The 24677-nt window shown below is 37.9% G+C and overlaps 2 protein-coding genes across 10 annotated transcripts in view; one reads left to right on the top strand and one right to left on the bottom strand.

The window, feature by feature from the left end:
- The window catches only part of KCNIP4 (Kv channel interacting protein 4), a 491412-nt gene that overhangs the window by 464381 nt on the left and 2354 nt on the right, over positions 1-24677 (top strand). For all 9 annotated transcript variants that reach the window (XM_014937070.1, XM_014937076.1, XM_014937072.1 and 6 more), the window contains 5 exons: positions 4679-4748; positions 9355-9425; positions 15010-15117; positions 16147-16251; positions 16701-16763. In XM_014937070.1, coding sequence (XP_014792556.1) covers positions 4679-4748; positions 9355-9425; positions 15010-15117; positions 16147-16251; positions 16701-16763 — 417 coding nt within the window. The remainder of the gene's footprint in view (positions 1-4678; positions 4749-9354; positions 9426-15009; positions 15118-16146; positions 16252-16700; positions 16764-24677) is intronic.
- PACRGL (PARK2 co-regulated like) overlaps positions 4641-24677 on the bottom strand; it is a 36520-nt gene continuing 16483 nt past the window's right edge. Inside the window, exons 9-11 of the mRNA XM_014937080.1 lie at positions 8409-8578; positions 6092-6233; positions 4641-4775 (exon numbers count right to left, since the gene is read on the bottom strand). The gene's annotated coding sequence lies outside the window, so the exon portion shown is untranslated. The remainder of the gene's footprint in view (positions 4776-6091; positions 6234-8408; positions 8579-24677) is intronic.

Raw genomic sequence — 24677 nt, 5'->3', positions numbered from 1 at the left:
TTCACAGCTGGTGCCGGGGCAAGGGACGATTTGTTCACAGACACAGAACATTACAATTCTTTTTGAGCTTCATGAGGTGTCTGTTGGCTCAGATTTCATTATCAGTTTGGCCTAGATTATGTTATTAAATCAAGGCGATTTGTTAAATTCTCATGCTGTTTAGATCAAAGCCCCATTTTACTCAAATGAAAAATTAGGAACTGGACTGGGCTAGGGGAACCCACTGTTGATTTAGGTTGTGGGATTTTTGATAGAATTAGCTTTAAAGTATATGCATTCTATTTCAAAATTGTGTATGTGTTCTTCCATTAAGTTTTGTGTTTATGGAAAATTTGCACTTTCAGTCAGAGTAGAAATACACGGAAAAAGATAAATATATTGTCAGTCAGAGATAATTAAGTCAATGGACATGAACATATATCTAAAATGAAGCAGAACAAATGCTGACAGCAGATAAAGTATGGGATGAAGAACCTGTCATGCAAAAGCTCATAATTAAAATATATTTAAAATTGCCAAAGCTCCTACTACAGCTTAATCCATCATACAAAATTGTGTATTATTTACACAAAAGCCTGAGATTTGCATTATTTCTCCTTCATTCTCTTTCCTACATTTCACTATTTCTTCTTTTTTTGTGTGTCTTTTTGGGTTTGCCTCTTGTCTGAAAAGGTTGTTGATTAGGAAGTAAAGAAGAATCCACCTATTGCAGTATCCTTAGAAATACTGAAAAAAAGACAGCTTAGACAGCACGAAGCTTGTAAATAATTTACAGGTTTTGGAGTGGTTCATAAGACCATGTACTGGAGGTGTAATTTCCCAGCAGTAAAACTGCAGGCAAGAGAGATCATCAAAAGGCAGAATGATATTTATTATTCTCTGTCTCTTCTTTCTGTCGGTTTATCTTATTTTTTCTTTAAAGGAGAGAGGGCTGGACTCAGGAAAAACAGCTCAAGATGAACTTTTCCTCCTTTTTATTCTTCAAAAGGAAAATATAATACATCATTAATTCAATTATAAAAGACTATCAAATAAATTTTCTGTAACAAAACAAATTATATACATCTGGAGGAAAAAAGAATATAGGAAGTTGTTTTTAATAAACCTCACATTTTTCTTTCAAACTATTTTATTCTTTTTCTTTCTTTTATAAGGGTTTAATGAAAGGTTAGAAAGATATTTTTTTTAATTACATTTAGTACAAAGGAAGAAGTCAACAATAAATTGATATAAAGCCATGAGACATACTTAACAATTACAATATTAAATCTCTTTCACTGAACTAGAGAAATCTCCTGATAAACACAATAAAAACAGATTTAAGAGTGAAGAAAAGAACAGGCTTGGAGGTAAATGATGTTGGCTACATATATATTTAGATTAAAATTATTTAAGAACAAAATGTTCACAGTCTTGTTCACAGTCTCAGAGGAAAGATCCAAACTAAAGAGAGAAAAGTTTCAACTTCATATTTCTGAGGAGATTAATTGGCCAGCATCACAGATTTTTAGTGAATGTCCTTACGATACCACGACTAAAGATCTCCAAGGATGGAAAAGGTAAGGTGTTCCTGACAATGCTCTGGTGAAGAGCAGAGGAAAACGCAGAGTCAGCCAAGACAGACTCAAGAGGTCATTCCTGGCTCTACTAATATGCAATTCTGTGAAAGCAGGTTACCTTTTCAAGCAATGTTTCTTTCAAACAGTATGGTGAAACTGGAGTTAGGTGACAGAAAAAAGTACTACCTTTAAGTAAGGTATGTAGATCATGTATTTTTCTAAAAGCAGGCTGCTAACTTATTTTGAACTCAAAAAGAATAAAGTAGACAAGTTTTTCCAGGGTAACTTTGATTCTCCTCTAATGTCATAACATTTAAATGCAGTCAGGAAATGGGATTCTTATTCTTCACAGCTTCAGACTAAAGACTGACATAGTTGGCGTCGCTGGCATTTCCTGTAACAAAGGGGAGAGGACTCTTTGCCAAATTAGCATATATTTTTCTCATCCAAGGAAAAGGTAGAAAGATTGCTTTACATGTTAATAAACCTTAGGGTTACACAAACATAAATGCACATTTTGTCATTCCTTATTTATTAAGCTTCTTAAAAAAAAAAAAAAAAGAAAGAAAAATAAAAGAAAAGCAAAATCTGAGTTGTACAAATTCAGATATACAGCTTTTCTTTTTAGGTTGCTGAAAATGTGCCTAGCTTTTTGACTGAAAAGAAGCTATGCGCAGAACAGAAAGAAACCATGGCTTCTTTTTCTAAATTCTAAAATACCGCATTGTCGTTTCATGCTCCCACTCGCCTCCGGGAGAAGGTTGCATTATTCTTCCTTGAGCAGGTCTGGGAATAATGTAGAGTATATATCAATGTATTCTTGGAAGAGGAACTTGTGAAATACCTTTGTTATATTTTCTACACTGAATAACTATATTGTTATTACCAATGAGCATCTGAACACTTCATTGATGTTTCCTTTGCTGTAAAGCAAAGTATAATACAAGTGAAAATGTTGCTCTTTTGCATGTACTTATACAACTCCAAAAGGCCTCACATTTAAAGACAAACAGTGTAGCAAACCTGCTGGGCACCACAGAGACACTAGACTGTCTGACTACAGTCAAGAGCTTGTAAAGCAGAGACGTTTTAGAATGCCCTTACTCCCAAAGACATGACAGGCAGGGAGATGAGACCTCCATTTACAGATTGCTCCTAACCTGACGAAGGGTAGGGATGCTAGATGCATTACACTGTTCCCCCCGTTCCCCAAGGCTTTGGTTGGAAAAGCAGCATGGCCCAGCAGTCAGTCTAGATCTGGCCTGACAGAGACTTGTGCTCTGATTCTGCCTCCATCAGTGACAGCCTCTGCGACCGGGAACAAATTATTTTGTACTTCTGTCTCTGTGCCCGCTCTTTGTCTATCTGTTCTCATCAAACAGAATTGTTTCCTGCTGTGTATTTGCACGTGCTTAGTCATGGTGAAGAGCTGCTTTGGGTTGAGGATAAGTGATATAAAAATAATCCTAGAACACCAGATCTGACGTGCATTTTTCAGGTGGTGCATTCATCTCTCAATTAGCAAGATTATAGTATTTGTTTCTTAGCAAAAGCTAAGACTATATCTCAGTGTTCTTTATTTGATCTAATAGATATATCATTTGCTCTCACAGGAAAAGCTGTTATTACACTGGTAAAAGATGTTACACTGTTCTTTATCTTCATTTAAAGCTATTTCCTTTCTCCAGTTTAGGACTAGGAGCACTTAGGTTTGACCCATCAGTCCAAATAGCATAGCAGTGGACAAAAATAAATGTATTTGTCTTGTCTGTCTTACCTTTATTTCAAGAGCTTGCCAGGCTTTTTTCACCCTTTGTGTTAAAGAAGGAATTAAGGCAAAAAGAAATTAAGTGCATTGCCCAAAGCCAGCTGCTCAGTCTGGCAAATTCAGGGCTAGAAGTCACCTGTCTGGTCTTTGATTTCTGTGTGTGACTTAATAAGCAATACAGTGCTCCTACTTTTCCTACCTCTCTCCATTTTTGTAAAGTCACTGCTCTAATCCTCTTTTTTCTTCTCCTTAATTTCCTTTTGTATTCTCTATATTCTCCCTTCTCTGACACTTTCTGCTTTTTCTTTCTTGCATATTTCAGTTTATGAACAAGGTGTAAAGCCACAGAAGGATCTGCAAGGTTTGAATAAGATCATCTGTGGCAGGATCTTTTGAGTTAATGGAATATAGTTTTTCAGGTAGAATATGATTGCATGTTGTATCATTAATCATAGAATTGTAGAATCATAGAATTGTTTTGGTTGGTAGGGACCTTTAAGTTCATCAAGTCCAACCATTAACCTAACACTGCCAAAACCACCACTTAACCATGTTTCTAGCTACCATGTCTACCTGTCTTTTAAATACTTCCAGGGATGGCAATTCCCCCACTTCCCTGGGCAGCCTGTTCCAATGTTTGATAACCCTTTCTGAGAAGACATTTTTCCTAATACCAATTCTAAACCTCCCCTGGTGCAACTTGAGGCCATTTCCTCTCGTTCAATCACTTGTTACTTGGGACAACAGACCGACACCCACCTTGCTAGAGCCTCCTTTCAGGTAGTTGCAGAGACCAATAAGGTCTTTCCTCAGCCTCCTTTTCTCCAGGCTGAATGATCCCAGGTCCCTCAACCACTCCTCATAAGACTTGTTCTCCAGACCCCTCACCAGCTTCATTGCCCTTCTCTGGACTCGCTCCAGAGTGTCTTTCTCGTAGCAAGGGACCCAAAACTGAACACAGTATTCGAGGTGGGGCCTCACCAGTGTAAATGCAGTTCACATTCCTGCTTGGTCAAGTGCTGCTAGTGGCCGTGGTAGCGACCACCCATGGCCCACAGTGACACCGATAGCTCCATGCGCTGCAGCAGAGTGGTTAGTGCTCACGTCTGTCACTCTGGTCCCAAGATTGAAGTTTAGATATATGGCACAGAAGAAATTTTTGTGCCATGGAAACTCTTTAGGAAGATACTTCAAAGTGATACACATTTAATCCATTAATATTTGGTTGAAAGTGCAAAATCAGACATGTTAAACTCAGAATCACATACATGTTCTGTGTGGTCTCACGAACACATGATTTGACTCAACCAGATTAGATGCTCTTCATTTTCTTGTCTTTCACTTTTTTCAGGAATGTCCCAGTGGTGTTGTCAATGAAGAAACCTTCAAAGAGATTTACTCTCAGTTCTTTCCACAGGGAGGTGAGTACTTGGCAAACGTAATTAGTACTACAATATACAAAGAGTTATGTTTGTTAGTGTATAAGTCTGACAAAAAAGCTTGTTTTGTTCAAATTAAAAAGATTGCTGTCTCTCAAGCTCTGTTTGAAGTCACGGGGTACTTATTTGATTATAATAAAGTATATATTCCTGAATGAAATGCAATGATATCTACAAGAAGTCAGTATCCTGTTATGATGTTACCACATGTGTATGGGTAGTTCTGAAAACCCATTTGTCTAAGTAGTTTGAAAGTTTCCTTTCAAACTTTCTACATAGTTTTCTCCATCCCCTTCTAGTCCACAAAACCTTTCACAGTAGGAATGAAAACTGTAGGAGGTACTCGGGGTACCCTCTAATATCAATAGCAGAACACCCTTGACTTCTATGGGGTTTCTCTACTTAAACAAGGGCTTTTTTGCTACCCTTACTTTTAATAAAGTAATTTCCAGGGGTTTCATTAATTTGTTTATCTTCATTATCTTTTGGTGCAGTGAAGGTAACACAAAAAATATATAATAGATTTTTTCCTTGAAGCTTAGATTTTCTTTTAGTTTTGTTTTCCTCTCTTTTCTGCCTCTTGCTTTTACTATTCAGTCCTCTCTGTTCATATTCTCCAATAGCTCTTCAATCCTGCCTCTTCATCTTCTCCTACAGCTCTTGAGATTTGCATGTTTCCCTGGGACTGTTCCTACCTCTTTCTTTTCACTTGTATTTTAAAAAAACACACATTTAATTGGTAGGAACAAAACATCTCCCAATTAAGTTTTGCTTTGAATAAAGACCTACATGGTAAAGAGCAGCATTCAGTGTGGATTACCATCACTGAAATCTGTAACAAGTAGTCACACTCAGTAGGGAAGAACAAAAGGCTAAAAAAGTTGACCTGCCTAGTGATTATTTCTGTATCTGAGCTTTCAAACAAGGGAAACAATTGCAGTTTCAGACTTTATATTTTTTAGTTAGTCTGGCTAGTGAAAATAATTCTTTGCATGTGATTTACTACACCTTTATTACACTTAATATTTCTTTTTAAAAATATTTTTTCTGTTAGAAATGGTAATTAAAATGAATAAAGATGCTGTAGACAGGCCTCCATCCTGCAGAAGGCTCCCTCTAAAACTCGTGGCTTCTTAATAGCAATGGCAATATCGCAACTATTCGCTGCAATTTCAACAATGCCATTACTCTGCAACAAGGGACACACACTTTTCTGAAAGAAATTTACACTTTTTCTTCTCGCTTCTTTTAGCTTCAGTAAAATACAGTAAAAAATTAGATTTTTAGCAGGGTAGAAAAGTATTGAATCCGGATAATTCACTTACCAGTAACAGGTGTTGCTGTGCACTATTAATGGCATTTTTGTCATTCCCAATAAAGCCATTTCAGCCATCTCAGTGAAGAGCACTGAGAAGTGACCATCAGAAGCTATCCCTTTCCTCTCCCCATCCTGCCATGGTGTGCAGCCTAAGCAGTATGTAAAGACAGCACAAACAAACATGAAAGCCTTATGTAGTATTCCTCAAAATGTCAGGAAAAATACTTATCGGAAACAGCAGAAGAGCTGAGGCTCCTTGGAGTAACAGCTCACATCAGTAATCCTTGAATTGAATCCTTGAATCCTTGAATCCCCTGTGACTTGGAATGTTTTGTGTAGGTTTTGTGCTGGTTTGTAGGTGCCTGTGTTGACTTTTGCCATTTTCTGAGAGGTGTGGGAGCCAAAGTCATTTCTTTATTCCTCACATTAGCCAAGGTATTTTCAAATGTATTGCCAAAATATAGTGTGCAGCTGAGGCCTTTACATTTCAGTTGTGCTTAAAAGATTGGTTTTATGTATGTCTGAATATTAAAGAGTGAAAAAAACCTTTGAAAATCATCCCCACGTTAAAATATGTTGTACATGTAGATCCGTGCCCCGATTGTCTATGTGATGCAAAACCAGATACAACATGATGTATCATTGTAACAATTCATATCTGAGCAAACACAATGAAGTTGTGTAAGAATTTAAGCTTCAGGGTAATTAAACAATCACCAAAAGGTCATTTTCCAATGTCACCCAGCAAATCACTTCATCAAGAGACTTTCAAGACTATCCAGGACAAGGGACAGGAGCAGTAGAAAGAAGATAAGGGAGTTGCAGTAAAAGTAACAAATAAGATGACACAGATCTGCAGTAAAATAGATGTATTTTGAAAGACAGAAGTAGCTTTGTAAAAAGCTTTCCATGCTGGAGAGGCACTCCAGTTATATCTTTTTAGCAGGCAAATGAATAGGCCCCCTGTGTCCATGCAGTGGATCACCTGAAATAGGCAGGTCGTAGATAAGAATCCAGACACTGAATAATTATTACACTCCTCCTCAGTTATGAACCGAGCAGATTATGTTCATGGTTTGATAAAGCGTAGTCTGGGATGTATAATTGCTCCCATTTTTTGTCTCTGATGTTTAAATTCGTTTAATGGTGTATTTCAAAGGAATTCTGATCTAATATCTGTTCCTGTCTCAACCTGTCAAAATATCAATGTAGCCTACTAGATATTATATCCGATCCCTGAAAAGAAAACATATTTTATTTAAGAAGTTAAGCTTATGTCTAACATGATTAATGCTCAAGATTTAGGGATTTGTGACAGGGAGAAAGCACATTAAGTAGCTCTAATTAAAAGACTAGCGTACCTCATCCTGACGTGGTTTTGAAGGGAAAAGTTCAGACCGGAATTGCCAAACAAACATCCCTGAAAAACACCTCTGGTTTATTTTTATTTTTTTTTTAAGCAGGGGTTACAAGAGATAAAACATTATTCAACTGGAGATTTTTCTTTCATATAACTTCATACAAAGAGTAGTATATTGTATCATGTGTGGGCAACAAACTGCAAAAAACCTTTGTGTTAGCCTTTGCATTTTCTGTAAATCTACAGAAAATAATTAGGAATATTTCACGTTTTTAAGAAATGAATGCCAAGAGAATAGGTATTTAAAATTCAGTTTAAAATAACTATATCTCTCTATTATGTTTTTTCCCTGAAAATGGTTTGGATAGTATATTCTGTTGTACAACAGAAGCGTCAGTAGGTTATAGAAAATATGACTATTAAAATCCTAACTATAAACTGAAGTCAACAAATTTACATTTGTCAGTTAAAGTGGGAATTTATCTGCTAGGCCATGCTTAAGCAATTACACTGATGACTGAAGCCATGGATGAATGAACAAATGTCTCAATAGTGGGTTGTTTGTATTTAATTCTCTGAAACAGACACAGGGTTTAAAGGCTGCAGAGGGATTTTTCTCATATTGAGTAAGACCAGAAACTTTACTTACTAATATCAGGGAAGTACAAGGTTTTGAGTTTTGGTGTATTTGGTTTCTTGGAGTCAAGGTGGCATTTCAGGTGAGTGACCCAAGACTATCAGTTTAATTCAAAACAATAATTTGGGCTGTGGCAAATACATGTTCTCAGGATTAATATGAAAACTAAAATAGTTTAGCACCAAGAAATCAGAAAAGGCACCTCAGCACAGATTCCATAACACTTCTCCCATCACTAAAAGTGTGTGAGGTTAATGTTAATTGACCTAAAATTAATGTAAATACAAGAAATAGAGCAAAGCAATGAGTATTAAAAATAAACAATACCTCAGCCTACAGTAATTTGTGGTTTTGAGGGAGGGAGAAGACACTGAGGAAAGCTGACTTCCCAAAACCTCAGCAGTTTGTACCTCACATCAACAGGGCAGACTCTGGAGAAGTCTTCTCTTCGCAGTGTATTACTCCTGGAGCAGGCTGTGCCTCTCAGAAGGCATTCACTGGAAATGGAGAGATGGATCTTTAAAAAACTTAGAGGCTTGACAGATTTATATTCATGCTGTCTTGTGTTTCTGAAATGAGTCGATATGCGCTGGTCAGTGGGTTTGAAAATATACAAATAATTAGTGAAGGGATCACTTGTTTAAGATCATCTCTCAGAGTCTTATTGACCACTTCAGTTGGTCACAGCCAGTTTTTCCAAGGTTTTTAAGCACCCGGCTCTCGTATGATGTTCTTGGGAATTAAACAGCAAAGCAGCCTTAGAATCTGCTTCTCTGGACAGGATTTTATCTCACCTGAGCATAGGACCCGAGTGCAGCTGCAGCTTTCTGACAAGAGCATCTTCAACCTGGGTAACAGGCCTGTCTTCAGAGTAAAAACGATGTGCCAGGTGCACAGATGGTAGTGTCTGCTTCCCTCGTTTAAAGGGAACAAATGAACATATTCTTCTTCTTTAACACACAAGATAGATCCCCTGTCGCAGTGATTTAACTGATTAATTCCCATTAACACAGGTTGTTTCAGAGCGCAATAACACGGCCTCTTTGCTATTTATTCAGATGTGAGTGATTAGTAGAAATGGTAATGAAAATGAATAAAAATATTCTAGACTAGAATTTTAGATTTTCTGTCCCTAATTCCAAACTGAATTGAAAATTTAGTCTTGCTATCAAATTTTGGTATCAAAATATATCTCGGTATCATTTTTTTTCAGGGAGAGAAACTAAATTAAGATGTGCTCACCATTAATTATTTTTACTGTTTTAAATTGTAGATTCCACAACTTATGCACATTTTCTGTTTAACGCATTTGACACTGATCACAACGGATCTGTAAGTTTTGAGGTAAGTGATGCTGTTACTTCTTCCTCTGCAATTGAATATTTTTGCCATTCCTTATACTTAAGTCTAGTTTGATTGCTTTTTTTATATGGCTCACTTTATGAAAAATTTAGCTTGACTCAAGTTTCAAGTTTTTCCAATGTATTAATGGAATTCATAATTATTTTACAGTTGTATATCCCAAAATGGTAACTCAGACTGTGTTGCTATGTAACTTTTTTATAAATCTGTTCATTTAAAAGGTAACCCAATTTATATGCAAGTTATATTAAATAATCCTTATCTTCCTTCCTGCCTCTGCAAGGTGAGAAGGACTCTGAACTACAGCTAGTGATGTGGGAATGACTCAGCCAAATAGGATTGCTCACACTCTTAGTTTCCAGGAGAAGGCTCTACAAAAAGAGGTTTTAAAGCAAATGCATTTAAAAGCAAAAGTGTTTGAAATTTTTCCTTCATTTAACTGCTCAGCCTGTTTTCAAAATTCTGCCTTTCCCTGTTAAGGCCGATGTCATCATCTGCAAAGGCTGATATCACTGTGATGGGTTGAACCTGGCTGGACACCAGGTGCCCACCAAAGCACACTTGCAAACTGTATGATAGCTGTTCTAAAAGCATCCTCCTTGAGTTAAAAATGTTCAGGGTTTATTCTAATCATGAGAAAGTAGCCGCAAAATATGAAAGTAGATATTGTAAAATGTGAAAAATACAATAATGTCTTTTTTTCCTGCTCCTTTTTATCCTAGGTGCAACTGTGCCAAACTCTTTCTATACCAATTCATACTATAGTTTTCTAATTTCCATTAGGGATAAAAAAACCCCAAAAAAAAGTGGAGAAAAAGGAGGTTTTAATTTAAACATTTGGAGAATAAAATAAACATTCATCCCAATTTACTTCCTATATAAAACTGTACAGGAGTAAATAAAAGTGTATAAAAGTGTAGGAGTAAATAAAATTTAATGTAATGACCTTTCATGAAAACACTCTTCAGCTCTTTTCTATGTAAAAAAGGATAGAAAAATCTGAAAGAATGTAGGTAAGAATGATATTTTTTGTGTTGCACTCTCCTTTTTCTAATGAAGCAATGGTAGCTGGAGTTGTGGGGAAGAAGAAAGAGAGAATTTGTTATAGCTTTTGGCTCCTTTTTCCTCAAATTTTCAACCGTCAATGAAGTGTTAGACTTTAGCACAACTTAAATGCACACCTCCATTGGATGAGATTGCTTGGTGAGATTGCTGCGTCCTTAAGAGTTTTGTCATCCTTAAATCTGTGTACTTTCTGATAAAAGCCAGGATCTCCAAATGAGGCATTTTATGTAGCACAAAAACACAAAACTTGCTGCTTGAACCTATCTGTCTCTCCTTATCCCAAGATTGCTTCAATTTTGAGACTAAATTATTTTATTAGTTATGCCAACTAGCTTTGCTTTAACATGAGGGACAGAGTTTCAGAAAACCTAGTGACCCCGCTATTGAAGGGCTCCTTTGGCACATCAGTGAACTCAAGTTCTTTTTTCCATCAGAGAGAGACAGGCGTGAAAGCAAGGTTTCCACTTGCTGCCTGAGTATTGTAACTGAACAAAAATGAAGATCTGGGCCTCAAGGCTATTTACAGAGTCAGGAAAATTGAGGTTAATTAACTTCAGACATAGAGTCAAAGGTAAAGCACATTGCACCCCTACGCAAATATTCAAATCAGTGTCCTTACTTTGTTGTAGATGGAGATGTAGATGCAGGCAGCTATTCTAAACGTGATCTTCATGAGAGGAAAGTCACTCAGTAATCCCGCTAATTCTCAGTGCCCTAAAGTACAGAGCTGTGCCCAAATGCAATGGAGATGTTTTGTCCTTTTTAATAAAAAACAAACTTGTATTTATTTCTCAAAAAAATGATTAATAATTCTTAGCAAAGTTGTTGGTGGTTTTCTGATTGCTTTATTCCTCAATTGTTACCTGAGAATTTTGCATCACTTAATAAGTTAACAAACATGTTAACTCAGTTCTATAGGAGAGTCCAGATCTTAAGATCAAACACAACTTTGGTATTTCACTGTCAACAGTGATAAACAGTCCTTGTCTCCAAGGCAGTAATATAAGGGTAGCAGTTTAATGGATGTATCCAAGTGTGATTCGGTGTTCAACACAGAAAGTCTCGTTTGTGTCATGTAGGAGGAAATGAGCTAATTTTTCTCAGGACAGTGGTAATTTTATAAGCATTTTATTACCAGCGGGTGTAAAATAGCTACAAAGAAATGTATTTCCTCTTAACAGCAGCTCCTCCTCAGTGATCTTTGTTTCAGGTGCACCAGGGCTCTGCCTTCTCTGAATAAAATCATCACTTGGTTCCTTTCCAAAACCTAAGGGCTAAATATGAAAATGGATTTAGGTGCCTTTCTTTCCTACTTCCTCTGGCCTTGAACAAGATATAAAGGAACACATGAGGTGTTCCACATCAGGTGGAATAATTTTAAGCTTTCCTATGGATTTGAGACAGCACACTATTAAGATTGTTAATTAATTTATTAATGAACTAATTCTCCCCAAAGATTTACCGAGGGATGAAGCAATCAGAAAGTCATCAACAAGCTTGCTAAGAGATAATTAATCACTGCTGGAATAAAAATCAAATACGAGTTAATCCCAGATGACAAGCAGAAGCTCTATCCAGTTGTAGTGCAGAGCTGAGAGGTGAGCAGGCCGTGATACTGCGGGGACAGCATCTCCAGTACAGGTTCAGTGATGCTGCATTTTGCAGGCCTTCAGTGAGACATCTCCCTTTTTTTGCAGAATCAAAGTTAGGCACAGGAGAGTTTGGTGTTTAATGGAGGTCTTCACAGGTGCTAGCACACTCACGAAGCTGTGGAAAGGATTACAAAAGTACCAAAGGCCTAAATCATGGGCTTCTCTGCTTCTAACTTCTCTGTCACAGACTGAAGAGAGACCTGACCTGACCTAGAGTTCTGTAGGCTCCTTTGTAACCTTAAATCAGACGCACCTGTGTCCAAGTGTGATGTAAATGTCCAAGCAGTAGTGTGCATCTTGCTTCAAAAATAAATAGGCTCTAAAAGTCGAATCCCTCTCCCCACAGAAATCAGTTGTCTAAACCAGAAAGGAAAACGCATCTGGGTACTTTAATACTGTAAGGAGGTCTTGGGTTCATGCTTCGAGCTAAAGGTGTGCCTGATTCATGCATCACTGAGTTGTTGGTAACAAGGATGTAGACAGGCGTTCTCTGGGCTTAGCTGCTACATACTTTATGGTGCTTTAAAGCACTTATGGTGCTTTACGATGGCTTTCTGCACTGGGTTATTGGTTTAACAGCTGTCATAGCAATACTGCTCCTGACACACGTATCGCCTTTCACCATGCAGAGCCTATTTCTCTTTGAGGATCTGGCCCAAAATACTCTGTGGATTTAGCCTATCTCCATTGAATCAGATTTTTTCACTTCTCTGTGATTTTATTGCTGTATTCTTCAATTGTACCTACGTAAGCATGTAAAAAAACCATCCCATCCTAACTGCTTCTTATTCTGCTCATCACAACTTTCTTTTATGACAAGTCCCTGAGTCTATTGTTCCTGAGATGGACTCCTGCACAACACTCAGATGAAGGCAATGCAGCTGATCTACATATGATTCCCAAGCATGTTGATGCAATATAGGAGATGACCTGCTCTTGCAGAGTTTAGAGCACACATCTGGAAGGTTTTGAGTTGTCACAGCTTTTATGTGGACATTCAGTCCTATGCAAAACAGCATAAAGTCAATTTTTTTTGATGTGTGGTTTTTAACACCGATGATAGAAGGGCAGCCTTGTAAATGGGGATATAAATGGTGCCAGGGAGCCAGATAACATATGGGCAGTACATCAAAGACAGGAGGCGAGAGAAATAATCAGGGAAAGAAATATAGATATATGATTTAGATAGAAAAAAATGCAAAAATATTGCTGGCGCCAAATTAAAAATAAATTCAGAGTCCTGAAATGTAATACTCTAAGAAAATAAAGTTATTGGAGACCTTTGCAAAAGCCTTCGGGAAAGGCTGCATCAAGAACGTAGAACAGTGCAGAAAAGATGTGAAGAAATGGTACTGAATTAAAAAGGTTAATTGCTAGTGCCGTAATGTGATCAAATCTGTTCTGAATTTCTTGAACATTTTAATACTTAATAGTACATTGTTAAAGAGCTGTTTGGAGATTTAACCCTGTGACCCTCAATTAGTCATTGAGATGCAGACAAGACAAGCTGAGCAAAACTCTTTCAAGATTCATGTATCCATTTACCCCAAAGGGCACATTTACCAGTAAGACATAAATTTATGGCAGACTAAGAAAACCCAGAGCGTACCACTTGAATCGTTAAAAAGTCTGAATCTGTCAAAAGAGCTAGGACTACTAGCCAGTCTGAGGCCATGATATCTGTGTAGGCTTCACCTCATCGGGCGTACTCATTTGACTGTGTGGTACATCAGAACTTTATGTCTAACCCCAGTGCAGTCTTTTCCAGTGCTCCTCTTTTAAGGAAATGCATAAACTGCTGCTAAGAAATACTTTATGTGCTTTAATGTTACTCTAAGACATCCTGTATGTCTTTTTGCCAACGATGGAGAGGTGCACATTCAAATATAAGCTCTTGCATATGTTGCTCAACATATTATGGCGACAATGTCACAGATTTATGGCTCTACAAGCTTATCAAATAGAAAAAGATGGAGGAGAGAGTTAGGAAAAAAAAAAGCCACTGTTTAAAAAAAGTTAACATGAAAGTTAACATGCTAAGAAATACAGAAGACAGGTGATGACACATCCCAGTTGATATTTTCTCCAATCTGGAAGATGCCCACTAAATGCAAAGGAGGTTTGTGCTGTCAAAAGAGTATTAATTATGAAACAAAAATCTGTAACCAAATACTATATATAAAAAAATCTCAAAAGTCTTCTGATTTATTTCTTTGGAATAGCTTTACAGCAATAGACCACTGGCGGGTCACAAAACCATTAAGGTGGCACATGGATACATAGCAAATATTATTCCCTATGATATTTCCAATAAAAGGTTTAAGTCTTAAGGTGTACTGTAGCATACACGAATATTCAAATGTTGACTGCACAGATTGATCTAAGAGGTCTGGGAACCACTTATTCCATTTCCAACAATGTAGAGATTTAACAAGAATTTAATGTTCCTTAGTAGATAGTTCTCCCAAAATTGGTCTCCTGTGCTTAGATTAATTTAACTCCCACTTAAGCTCTTTTTTTGGACCATTAAGCTGTGAGGATTGCTTTTCCCTGGTTCAACAGCAACTGCTTATGTGAGGCATTTCAGAGGATAAATCCACAAACAGAAAATTATGGCTTATTTTATTGAAAATTACTCAATTTACTTATTAATTATGAGTGTAGCATACACTGCCTAGATGTTTAATTATTTAAATAACCAGCAATCTTTAACACTTACTATGAAGCAAAAGAAATAGAAACAAAACTTCAAGACTTCCGTATTTCTGATGAATGCATTATTCTGGATTTCTGAATGTTTGGGAAAAACTGCTTAATTCCAAACTGACCAAGACCTTTTGTCTATTTAGGATTTTGTTATGGGTCTCTCAATTTTACTCCGAGGGACAGTACAGGAGAAACTGAACTGGGCTTTCAATTTGTATGATATAAATAAGGATGGATATATAACTAAGGAGGTAAGGTCTACTTTTTACACTAATCACTGAAACTAAAGGTTGTATATATAAGTCCAGAGAAGATTGGCTTCATTCTCAAATTAGACACGTTAACAAATAAACATATATTACGAAACCAATATGCTAAAAAAAATAAGGTAATTTTCTCATTTTAAAGGTATATATAAAAATTGAAAAGGGCACATACAGTCAGTAGAACAAAGTAGTTCAGTAGGATATTTGGACAAAAAAGAATTAAGTTGGACACAAGTGTTACCCATTTTATAAAACTACTTCTAAAAATCTTTTCTTGAAACAGAATTTATATAAAAAGATTCCTACATCTTTCACTCTGCAAGGATTTAAACACACACTTAAATTACAGCAGGACCTAATGAGTGCCTTCATAAAAAAAAATAGTTTTTCAAAATTGGGTCTTTATATAAATATATATATGACATTTATAATTTTATACTTTAGAAGAATACTTTGTGATTACAGAAGAAGGTGAGCTATAGAATAATTTCTCAGCATACTGGCAAATGCCTTTTATAATGCTTCTTAGAGTTTTCATAAGGCACTCTGTTAACAAAATTCAAAGCTTTTGTTATAAAAGGAGGAGTCTTTGCATATGTGCAGGTGTGTGCATGGGTGTTTCTATTTTCTTCAGGGAAAACTCAGTTGTGAGAAGCTGATGTGTTTTGACCCTTCACTTGCTGTTACAGAACTTCTTTTCCTGTTTAGTTTTATTCACAAGACCTCAGGAGATTCCTCCGACAATCCATGAACTTGCACACATTCTAAATCATTTAAAATCAAAATCATACATCTGCATCCATTTAACAAGTTTATCTCTGAAAGCTGAACTAACATGCTAGAATTTCTAGGAACATAGTAGTTCCTTCCTGAAGCTGTTCAGTCATGAAATAACAGGCACAATCTCAAATTTTATTCTAAAATGTAAATCCTAAAAATCATTTATGTGTTCAGAGTCAGAGCAGTGTCTACAAAGCACTCATATTACACAGACTTTTTTTTTAATCTCTTCAGGAAATGCTTGATATCATGAAAGCAATATATGATATGATGGGAAAATGCACCTATCCTGTTCTCAAGGAGGATGCGCCTAGACAACATGTGGAAACGTTTTTCCAGGTGGGTCGGGTAATATACGGAGCCAAAAAGGCTGCTCTGGGAGCAGGTATGAAAAAATTTTCATTATTGTAACAGTTTTGCATATCCTACCAGTTTTGTAATCCTTTTTCTTCTCTTCTCTTGTGGTTCCATCCCAAGTTTCTCAGATCTACTCGTTACACCTTGCTTTTTCAACAATAAGCTCCTTAAGCTTATTCTGGTATATCACTTACTACTTCTTTACAGCATTTGGGCCTAGTTGTTCCTAGGCTGACACATAGCTGAAATGCATAATAAAAAGGACTTTTTAAGCTCCTTAAGCTTATTCTGGTATATCAATTACTACTTCTTTACAGCATTTTGGCCTAGTTGTTCCTAGGCTGACACCTAGCTGAAATGCATAATAAAAATGACTATTTTTACACAGTATTTCAGGAGGATAAACATACATTCTTATTCTTTCCGAACAGAAAATGGACAAAAACAAAGACGGAGTAGTGACCATAGACGAATTCATCGAGAGCTGCCAGAAAGTAAGTACCCAGTGACAAGTACTGAGCCTGTGTCTGTTGGGTAATGCCATCCTACTGCTACACAGATTTCTGGAGTGACAGTGGTGGTAACCCTAATGCCAGGGACAGCATTTTCCTAAGGCAGAGTATCCATAGAATCATAGAATTGCCTAAGTTGGAAGGGACCTTTCAGATCATTGAGTCCAACCACCAACAGAAACCATCACTAAACCATATCAGCACATCATTACACAAAGCCACTAAACAATGTAAATGAATTTGTCACCTGGATCTGTAGAAGAGATGTTATCTACAAGCTGTCATTGGACAGCATTTTCCTAAGGCAGAGTATCCATAGAATCATAGAATTGCCTAAGTTGGAAGGGACCTTTCAGATCATTGAGTCCAACCACCAACAGAAACCATCACTAAACCATATCAGCACATCATTACACAAAGCCACTAAACAAGGTAAATGAATTTGTCACCTGGATCTGTAGAAGAGATGTTATCTACAAGCTCTCATTTGACAACCGTGTCCACATCCCTTCTCTATAATGTTTTGGTTTTACTCGACAGCAAAAGCTTCCTCACATTCAGCTACATATTTATTTCTACCTTCTGCCTGTGCTGGTGAAATTTGACAACCGTGTCCACATCCCTTCTCTATTTAACAGCGTTTTGGTTTTACTCGACAGCAAAAGTTTCCTCACATTCAGCTACATACTTATTTCTACCTTCTGCCCGTGCTGGGGAGCACATTCCTGCTACAATTAGCATATAGTCACAGCAATGATGATAATATTGCTTGAAAATTTATCATCTATGGAGGGGTGTTTCTCAAACAGTGAGTCACAACCTGCTGGAACCCTAAAAAAGGGGGAACGCAAGGATCTTGCGAAGTGTTGGATGGCAGGAGTCAACAGCAGGCAAGTCTTCTCAAGGCAAGGGAGTGAGAACTAATTGTGATTATCAGTTGCAAGTGTTTGCACAGCCCAGGTGGCTGTTAATTGCCTTCACGGGCTGAAAGCAGCTCATTGCCTCTTGAGCCAGGAATGGGAGCAAACGTCTGCAGAAGGAATTACAGCCTGATTTCACTCCTCTGCCCTTCAGAAACCGGCTTGCTCTGACCAGGAGACGATACGAGGAAAGATAAGTTGTATTTTCAAAAACTTAGGTATCTGTTGTTAATTTGTCAATTAAAAAAAGAGATAAGAAAAAGAAATATGATTTAGTACAAAAGCCTTTGGTGTGCTTTTGGTGGTGGTTATGTCCTGTAAAGCGTCACATTAGTCTTAGTGATAAGATAGTCTTAAGTACGTTATGCAAAATGATATGGCAAATACAACTAATGGTATTTGTTACAGTGACAAATATATATGGAATAGTAGCTTTCTGCTGGTACTTCAGTCTTTCCCAGGCTGACTGTGATTAATACAAAGCTGACACAGAGCAGCAATATTGCCCATGTGTGTTGCTTCTTACCTCCTACAGCAAGAAGAGAGTAGTAGACACAGGAGAGAATGAGACTGGCCAGATAAATGCAGTGAGTGATGGATTTATAACCATTTGGAACAGGGAAAGTTGAACAGGAAGTAGCAAAGATGCTCTACAACTGGTACATTTTTATATGCATTTGTAGTTATTCTTTGGGATTGCTCTCATGGACACAGCTATCTGCTAAGTGATTCTCTGATTTTAATCCACTGATTTTGGGAGGTGAAAAAAAGAGAACATCACTTCTACCTGTGGCTGTTCTGTATGTCCTTATCAATGGTTATTGGGTGGTCTCCTGTCTGCCAGCAGTGCTCTATTGCATTGACCGTGGTCCTGGCTTGTCAGTCTTTTCTGTAGGAATGAAAAGGATTCTACTTGGCTAAAGCTGAGTGATCATCAGAAACAGAGATGAGATTTATATCCCGGGTGAGGTCTGCAGAGTTCTGGAAATTTAAATGAAAGATTAATCTGGATATGACAACCATTATGGTGACGGACTGAGTGATTCATTTACAAAGAAAATTAGTAGCTTCAGTAACGAATTGCCTGCTCTCCTTTTCCAATGTGATTCACAGTTTCTTGGTTCTGTTAGAAAATGTCTTACTTAGCTCTTCTGAGTATTTAGAATACATATGAGAGGGATACTGTCTAAACTCCTACATGACAGAGACACCATTCTCATCTTGCCACTTATCTCACCTTCACTTGCTTTTACCTTCAAAGGTGGCAGTGTTTTTAGATACAAAAAGTATCTTGAAGACTAATTTTTTGTCTTTCTGCCTATTAAGATCTGTTCTTCTGAGCTGCAAAGTGTGTAATTCATGTTTATATAAAGATTTGGTTTTAGAACTGAGATGTTTGGATTAGGATTCAATCCAAGTCCTTCACGAAACTTGATTCAGGAGTTAGCATGGTTTCAGCCTTTTCAAGATTATGTTTTTCACAACAAACAGTGGGTACTTCCTTCTAAGACACAACTGTAGGAGAATCTTTCTTTTTAATATCCTAATGGGTATGAAACTGATCTAAAAACTTAAGATTTGGATTCCTTCCTTTCCTTAGCATGCAATGAGTCACATCTCTCCAGGAGCGAGGAGGCTCATCTTTCATGAGCATTTAACAATGTCAAAAGCAGAATTAAATGATCTTGTGATCCTTCTTGTAGTAAATCTGCTTGTGTTTTAGACTCGCCATATATATTTTTTTTTATATTTTCCACATGTTCTTGTGTTATGGGGAAAAACAGTGGTTATCGTTACTGCCTTTCATTCAGTATCTCTTTTCCAAGCTGTAAAGCACTCATTTATTCAACCTTCCCTCCTAGGGAAGCCAGTCCATACCTTTAATCATCCTTGGTCTTCTCTCTAGACCACTACATTCAGCCATTGGAATGGGCTGCCCAGGGAGGTGGTTGAGGCACCATCCCTGGAGGTGTTCAAAAGACGGGTTGATGTAGTGCTGGGAGGTATGGTTTAGTGATGATGCTCCTTGTTTGTTGTGTGGGTGTCTTTTTTTGTCAGTTAGGTTGACAGTTGGAAAAGATGATCTTTAAGGTCCCTTCCAACCTAGAAGATTCTGTGATTCTGTGATCCCTGGAAGTGTTCAAGACCAGGCTGGATGACGCTTTGAGCAACGTGGTCTAGTGGGAGATGTCCCTACCCATGGCAGGGGGGTTGGAACTTGGTGATCCTTAAGGTCCCTTCAAATCTAACCATTCTATGATTCTACTTCTGCTATTTGGTAGAACCTTTGGTTTACCTGAATCAGAACGTTCAGGACAGGGGCACAGCACACCTGCTGCTCCCTAGTCTTTGACAGCTATGGTGACCTCGTCATCTACAAACCCTCCTTTGGCATTAAGGCTGTGAGATTAGAGTCAAAACAGTGCCAAGAGACCCTCGACAAAACTCTTCAAGCTCACATCCCCTTCATTTTGCATCTCAAAATGGACCTAGTCTAGGGAAAGGCTGCAGGAGCCTTTCCTTTCAATGATCTCTCAGGCAAGTTTCCAGGCTCTGAGGACTGGGCATCCCTTTGACTGGTGTTTTGTCATAACTAAGGAAAGGAGCAAGAAGGAGCACTGCAGAGCATATTTTAACACAGAGGCTCTACTTCAGGTTCCTGGGATATGTTCCTGAGATATTTTTGTAGCATCAACAGTGTCTGGTGTGTTCTTAAATACTTATTTATACATGTGTGTCCCTTTTTTTAAAATCACCTCCTTGTGCTGAGTACTGGTTTGGCACAACTGTCAATGCCATAGCACTGTACAGGCACTGGTACCAGCCCTCTAACAGGGCACAAACAGTTAGCTGACCTTGGCTGTTATAGCAATAAGTATAGGCAGGAGCCTCTCCACATGCTATAAACATCAAATGCCATCACTCTGGAAGCAGACACTATCTGAAGAATATGCTGTTAATTAATTCCAGAAAGTGCAGTTAGTTCGAAGAGCCTTAACCGAAAAGTAAAATTACTGAAATTGGTTCTGTTCTAATTCATACCAGGACGTTCAGCAAGTTCAAGGCTTTTAATTCACAGTTTCAGAGCAAAGAATGGCCTGTCCATTCACCAAGTCTTAAGCAGTTATGTAGGGAATTGCAGAGCATCTGGCTTTGAGTGTGGTCTTCTCTGGTCACTGGGTATAAAGACCTATCTTTGTCCATGATTGAGGACAGCAAAGGTGCTTCCCCTCTCTCTGTCTTGAGCAGGGAATGCGTGTGCCCTGATTCCCCTGCCCTCCCTACCCCACGTGTCCATGTGCTCGAATGCCACTCTGCCACCCAGACTCCAGGAGTCCCCCTACTCCCACCAGAGACAGGAACCCTCTAGGCTGAGTCCCAGAAAGCAGCTGCTGTATGTCCAGGTCTGTATAAGCTACCAAATAGCAGAGATGGCTCTTGAGAAGCAGTAGTGTGGCTAACTCAGGGGCCAGGCACTACCCAGCTCCTCTTGTGCCTCCTTCCATTGCTTGGTGCTGGTGGGAAATGCTCCAACTGGGGCATTGCTTCGTATCTACAGCAGCACCATGAAGAACAGAGGTGAAGGACTAAGTCATACATGGTGCACAGGTCAGGGAGAATGACTTAAAGCTCCTTCTGACAATGATTAAAAGGCTTTTGGGATAGATATTTTCTGCAGGAGTGAGCCATTCCCTACGCAATGCTGGAGGTTCTGGGCTCGCCTGACAAGAAAGTAGCTGTCTCAAACTTCAGCAGGAAAAACCTCAAAGCTGGCTTGAAGTTGGGCGTCCCTCTAAAGGAGGGGACATTGGAAGTCTCATGTATAGAAATAGCAAACTTCAGAAATATGGGGCTGATTTTAGAAAACTACCACTTTCATTTGTGATAATGCATATATATGTGTATATATACATAAAGAGAATTGGTAGGAAGTGTCAAAATGCTTTTTATGAGTTAAGAACATGTTGGTTTGCTTTGCATGTTTGCTGAGCAAAGGTGCCAATGTGTATGCAAAACCATTTGTAAATAGTGAAATGACAAACAATTCTTGTTAAACCAAAATTTAACCTTACATTAGTCAGCAATCTTCAATAGTGTATTGATGTTTCAAAACAACACAGTGTGAAAAACTTAGTTTATTATAATTTCCAGTAATTTAATGTAGTGAATTTCCTATATGAATGTTAACTATTAATCTACATAACTATTTTTTTTTTAAATTACGTATCATTGCTTCATAAGTTAGTTTGTCAGCACAAAATAATGTGCAGATCACTTCTTAAAGCAAAATCACTTGAGATGACATACGGAATCAAAGATGAAAACCCCACTGTGCACATTTCATAACATAAATTAAGAAAATTACTCTGATTTGTCATTTTTACAAAGCACATCACCCACCAGACTGAACAGTGAATAACTTAACTGGAAGTGTTATTTGAACATTAATGTACGGAAGGCCTACAGATCTATCAGGAGTGGAGAATACTAGGAGATAACCTTTCTAAGAAGTGGGTGTTTTATGCCTCTGTCATGAGATTTCCTAAATCGTTATATCAAATTTGGTCTATTTATTCACTAGAATTAAATGTGACTAGATTATCCCTCAAGAAAGTGCAAAATGGTGTGCACTCAGATTGAAAAATAGGATCCTTACAGTGAAGACCAGTAAATGCTAAAAGAGCACATAGTATACTCTTGTATTGTACATATAGTGAATTGTGCAATCAACTGCTGATCCAGAAGTGCCACAATACAGGCTATTGAAAGTAAATTTTCTTCTATACAGGTAAGGTAAATGTTACAAGAACCCCCTATTTTTTTCCTGACTGCTGTGCTGGGAGTTATTTACTGATAAAAACTGGAATACAGAGTGATGCAACAGTAAGCATTATGCAGAACTGAAGGTTTTGTTACCTGCTTCATGCAAAGCCATCAGAAAGCAGAAGTAGCGCTGGAAAGCAGTCAGCACCTTTCTTTGGGAACACACCAAAAACCTGAGCTGAGGAGGCAATGTCGCAGTGATATTTACAGAATTGACTGCTTTCAAAGAGTTCATACAAAGATGCAAATTCATACCAGGACGTTCAGCAAGTTCAAGGCTTTTAATTCACAGTTTCAGAGCAAAGAATGGCCTGTCCATTCACCAAGTCTTAAGCAGTTATGTAGGGAATTGCAGAGCATCTGGCTTTGAGTGTGGTCTTCTCTGGTCACTGGGTATAAAGACCTATCTTTGTCCATGATTGAGGACAGCAAAGGTGCTTCCCCTCTCTCTGTCTTGAGCAGGGAATGCGTGTGCCCTGATTCCCCTGCCCTCCCTACCCCACGTGTCCATGTGCTCGAATGCCACTCTGCCACCCAGACTCCAGGAGTCCCCCTACTCCCACCAGAGACAGGAACCCTCTAGGCTGAGTCCCAGAAAGCAACTGCTGTATGTCCAGTTCTGTATAAGCTACCAAATAGCAGATATGGGTCTTGAGAAGCAGTAGTGTGGCTAACTCAGGGGCCAGGCACTAGCCAGCTCCTCTTGTGCCTCCTTCCATTGCTTGGTGCTGGTGGGAAATGCTCCAACTGGGGCATTGCTTCGTATCTACAGCAGCACCATGAAGAACAGAGGTGAAGGACTAATTATACATGGTGCACAGGTCAGGGGGAATGACTTAAAGCTCCTTCTGACAATGATTAAAAGGCTTTTGGGATAGATATTTTCTGCAGGAGTGAGCCATTCCCTACGCAATGCTGGAGGTTCTGGGCTCGCCTGACAAGAAAGTAGCTGTCTCAAACTTCAGCAGGAAAAACCTCAAAGCTGGCTTGAAGTTGGGCGTCCCTCTAAAGAAGGGGACATTGGAAGTCTCATGTATAGAAATAGCAAACTTCAGAAATATGGGGCTGATTTTAGAAAACTACCACTTTCATTTGTGATAATGCATATATATGTGTATATATACATAAAGAGAATTGGTAGGAAGTGTCAAAATGCTTTTTATGAGTTAAGAACATGTTGGTTTGCTTTGCATGTTTGCTGAGCAAAGGTGCCAATGTGTATGCAAAACCATTTGTAAATAGTGAAATGACAAACAATTCTTGTTAAACCAAAATTTAACCTTACATTAGTCAGCAATCTTCAATAGTGTATTGATGTTTCAAAACAACACAGTGTGAAAAACTTAGTTTATTATAATTTCCAGTAATTTAATGTAGTGAATTTCCTATATGAATGTTAACTATTAATCTACATAACTATTTTTTTTTTAAATTACGTATCATTGCTTCATAAGTTAGTTTGTCAGCACAAAATAATGTGCAGATCACTTCTTAAAGCAAAATCACTTGAGATGACATACGGAATCAAAGATGAAAACCCCACTGTGCACATTTCATAACATAAATTAAGAAAATTACTCTGATTTGTCATTTTTACAAAGCACATCACCCACCAGACTGAACAGTGAATAACTTAACTGGAAGTGTTATTTGAACATTAATGTACGGAAGGCCTACAGATCTATCAGGAGTGGAGAATACTAGGAGATAACCTTTCTAAGAAGTGGGTGTTTTATGCCTCTGTCATGAGATTTCCTAAATCGTTATATCAAATTTGGTCTATTTATTCACTAGAATTAAATGTGACTAGATTATCCCTCAAGAAAGTGCAAAATGGTGTGCACTCAGATTGAAAAATAGGATCCTTACAGTGAAGACCAGTAAATGCTAAAAGAGCACATAGTATACTCTTGTATTGTACATATAGTGAATTGTGCAATCAACTGCTGATCCAGAAGTGCCACCAAATACAGGCTATTGAAAGTAAATTTTCTCCTATACACTGAAAGGTAAATGTTACAACAACCCCTTATTTTTTTCCTGACTGCTGTGCTGAGTGCAATCAACTGCTGATCCAGAAGTGCCACAATACAGGCTATTGAAAGTAAATTTTCTTCTATACAGGTAAGGTAAATGTTACAAGAACCCCCTA

The sequence above is a fragment of the Calidris pugnax genome, unplaced genomic scaffold (genome assembly GCF_001431845.1).
Source record: "Calidris pugnax isolate Ruff unplaced genomic scaffold, ASM143184v1 scaffold49, whole genome shotgun sequence".
NCBI classification, from domain to species: domain Eukaryota; kingdom Metazoa; phylum Chordata; class Aves; order Charadriiformes; family Scolopacidae; genus Calidris; species Calidris pugnax.
The sequence above is the reverse complement of the archived record's forward strand: the minus strand, read 5'-3'. Positions and strand labels throughout refer to the sequence as shown.